This window comes from Antrostomus carolinensis, unplaced genomic scaffold (genome assembly GCF_000700745.2).
Source record: "Antrostomus carolinensis isolate BGI_N321 unplaced genomic scaffold, ASM70074v2 scaffold3686, whole genome shotgun sequence".
In the NCBI taxonomy this organism is placed as follows: domain Eukaryota; kingdom Metazoa; phylum Chordata; class Aves; order Caprimulgiformes; family Caprimulgidae; genus Antrostomus; species Antrostomus carolinensis.
The window spans coordinates 28,256-32,111 of NW_010321029.1; the positions used below are offsets into that span (position 1 = coordinate 28,256).

The 3,856-nt window shown below is 37.6% G+C and overlaps 1 protein-coding gene across 1 annotated transcript; it reads right to left on the reverse strand.

Moving 5' to 3' along the window:
• Positions 1-200: 200 nt before the first annotated feature.
• LOC104526333 (forkhead box protein O1) lies at positions 201-3,329 on the reverse strand. The gene is given in 3 exon segments (XM_010169766.2): positions 201-1,590; positions 1,978-3,218; positions 3,220-3,329. Coding segments are annotated over 2 exon segments (1,257 nt in total). The 5' UTR covers positions 3,249-3,329; the 3' UTR covers positions 201-1,590; positions 1,978-1,990.
• Positions 3,330-3,856: the final 527 nt, after the last annotated feature.

The following is a 3,856-nucleotide window of genomic DNA, read 5'->3' on the forward strand; positions in this document are numbered from 1 at the left end:
TGAAAACTGTAGAAAATATTAATCAGAGATTATTAATCAGAAATTTATCCAAGACCCAGTCCTGAAAATGCTCAGGTAGTTGTCAGTGTGCCTCCTCCAACAAGAGCAAGTTTTTCCATAGGAACAAGGCCACTATTATTAAAGCTCTCCCCTATCTCAAAACTCATGTATTTGTATAACTGCCACTAACTTTATCTTTCTTATTTTTTTAAAAAAGTAATGTTTTGCCCTGTAACAAGGGGTCACAAAAGTTTTAGCCTCCCACGGAAAAGTAGCACTTTTGCCTCTTCGAACATACTGCATTACAACAGAAACACTGACAGACCCTAAAACTAGTGCTAATTAAGACAAATGACAACTTTGTCATTAATTTTTATAAATTATGGATTTTCTCCAAAAGGTCCTGCTCTTGAGTGCACAAACATTATGAGACCTCCACAAAATAAATATAAATGTGAAGCATTGTACAAGCGTCTAACAATGAATACTTAACACTTTGTGGTAGTCAGAGTTAAAATGATAGCAGAAGCAGATGACATTTCTAAAAATGCATATATAAAACTGATTAAATACTTCCTAAACATAAAGTTTTCTATATTTATACATCACACAACAAAAAAAAAAGGGACAGAAATGTTTTGTATTCAAGATACGTATTAAGCTTTTCCTTTATTAGCACTCCAAAGTGCTAGGGAAATTTATAAAAACATGTACTTAATCCAGTTAAAATACTGTACAAAATGAAGAGGTTATGAATGCTGCCAGATCTCAGATTTTTTTTTTTTTTTTAAGTTGCCTATGTAACAAAAGTAGACTTTAATTATAAGAAAAATAGCTTGGAAAGTATTCCAAAAATTATCTTAAGTCCAACAATAAAGTCATTAGTCTGACAACGAAATCCAGATATATTCTTGCATAAATTTACATGAATACAGGTAACTTATCAAATGGCATTTAACTTACTGTTTGCTCTGAATAGTCAGTGAGTTTAGTAGGATCATATTTAACAGGCTATTCTGTTCCCATATGAAATGTGTGGCAATTCTGAGTAAAACAATGCAGTTCATACTGCTGCAAGGCAAGTCCACAGTTATCTCAATTCTTAAGAACACAGGTAACATCAACGAGGGTTAAAATTACTTAGGGCATGAGATCATCACAGTATTCTTACAAAAGTTTATAAACTTTTCTTGGACCAAAACAGGTAAGTCTTAAAAAACAATTCTTCTTCTACAGGTCATACTGTACAAAACCGAAAGCACAACACGATGTAAGTAAGAGTCTTTGCTGTGATTATATGGTGTAGTGAATTTGGCACTTCAGAGTAATGAAATTTCCAATGGCACAGAGTTCTTATCTACAGTAGCACATAACCTGCAAACCTTGGGCAAACATCCTGTACAGGAAAATACTCTGTCCGCTGCCAACTCTGACGAAAGGAAGAAAAAAGAAAAAAAAAAAAAGACCCCCAAAAAAGCTAGTGCATGCGCACAGCTTTGTCAAGAAAATTAAAAAGGAAGGTGAAGGACATCTTTGTACTGCTTTTCTCAGGTCCTGCTGTCATACAAGTCTGGAGAATTTAACCGTAGCCTAGGAAGAAAAAACAACAACAAAAAGAACAAATTAACATTCACAACAAAAGATTAAATCTATTAAAATATGCTCAAACTAGCTTTAATATAACTTAAATGGGGAAAAAAAAATGTACTCATTAATTGCTAGTTACTAGAAAGTTTTTTGTTTAAAATATTAATGGCATAACAGTACTACTCCACATGAAGTAACAGAAGTTGGTACGTGGCAATCCTAATGCACTGGTGCAAACTTGATTTACAAATGAATAAAGGACCAGAAAGGGACTGAGTGTAACAGAGGCACTTCACATGCCAACACAGAAGACCACACAGATTTTAAGCATTTTGAGATCTCTTTTCCCTTTAGTTGTTTTTCAGATTTATTATAAAAAGTATAGCTTACCTCCTGCTACATCCTAGCCTGACACCCAACTGTGTGTTGTTGTCTTTACACTGTGCTGAAAACTTTGGTTAGGCAATACACTGTCAAAGTTAAAATCTAACGTTTCTCCATCCATAAGGTCATTACGGATAATCGACTCCATGTCACAGTCCAACCGTTCAATTAACATGTCATCTAAGTCACTGGGAAGCTTCTCCTGGTGGAGGGAAACAATTCCCACCCTTCCATAGCCATTGCAACTGTTAACAGGGGTATACGGGTTCATGGCATTCATCTGCATCGGGTGACTCATAGGCACTTGTAACGAAGTCTTCACTGTTGACAAGCGATTTAGACCTGAAGTATGTGACATGGTGTTCACGGTGTGTGACAAGGCACGACCATTAACTGCAGGTGTTGGCTGGTTATGTCCTTGGTGAGGGCGGGCGTTAGGGTTCATCATTTTGTTGTGGGGCGGCTGACTGCCATAAACAGGCATCACCGAGTTAGCCACCATCAGCACACTTTGGCCCAGTGCCCGGCCACCAGCCTGGGACACACCAGTGTCTACTGATGCCAAGATATCATTGTGCGGAGGAGAATCAGAAGTCAGTAACTCCTTCAGAAGTCCTGCGGGACAGTTATATTGGTTCATCGATCCATAGCTTGATTTACTGTCTTGAAGAGTCTGCATAGGAATCTGGGGCAAAGAGTTCATGCTAGCTTGAGCATATGTAAATTTCCTGTAGTCTGGATTTGGTGAACATATACTTGTGGTTGAGGATGCGAATGAGTAACCTGGTGTTTGCTGCATCAGGGTAGCAGATGAAGATTGGGTTGACACAGTCATTGACGTATTAGGTGACAAAAGATTAAGGTTATCCAAAAGATTTTCCATGTTCTCAGAATTACTCATCTCTGAAAGGCTGGGTAGAGTAGAAGTCATTTTGGTAGCTGATGATGGGTATACCATGGAGTGCACATCCCCATCTCCAAGATCATCTTGCTCTGGCAAAATAGGAGAAAGTCTTCCACTAATCGTACTAGCATTAGAGCTAGTTCTAGGTCGAAATGTACTCCAGTTATCAAAGTCATCATTACTGTGAGAGCTGGGGCTTGCAGGCCATTTTGAGAACTGTGATCCAGGGCTGTCACCATTTCCCTCTTGACCAGACTGGAGGGATGCTTTTTTCTTGGCAGCTCTGCCTCTGCTTTTGGCAAACTTGCTATTGTTATCCATGGACGCTGCTCGCCTCCTAGGAGGAACTCTTTCCTCCTTCAGGATTGAGCATCCACCAGGAACTCTTCCCTGTTCCCTCATTCTGCACTCTGATGAACTTGCTGTGCAGAGACAGGTTGTGACGGATTGAATTCTGAAAAACAAAATAAGGTGTAAGAAATGCAAAAAACATTCTTGTTTTATGGCATACTAATATTTGTCTTTGCAAACATACTCTCATTTTGTTAGAAAACATGGACTAATCATGAAATGGAAAAGCATGCCAGTCTGGAAACATCTTTTATCAGCTCATCACGCAGAACTGGCTAAAACGAGCTTGCAAAGAGCTGCCATGTCAATTTGTCTGTCATGTGGCCTGATCATATCTGACATTATAAAAAGTTAAATAAAATACCGAAGGAGTTGTTCTCAAATACAAGTTCTTCATAAAGGAGACAAAATATACCAGAAGACCAAGAAGATAACTGAAGATCTCATAATCAGCTTCATGCTAATGAGTTGAACCTGATTGCATTTAGGGACTTTTATTATTATTATTAATTATTAAAAAATATTATTATTATTATTATTATTATTATTATTATTATTATTTTACACAAAGTCACAAAGTTCAGGAATGCTAGATCCTGTTCTACAGTCCTTATAATGGCATCTCATCAT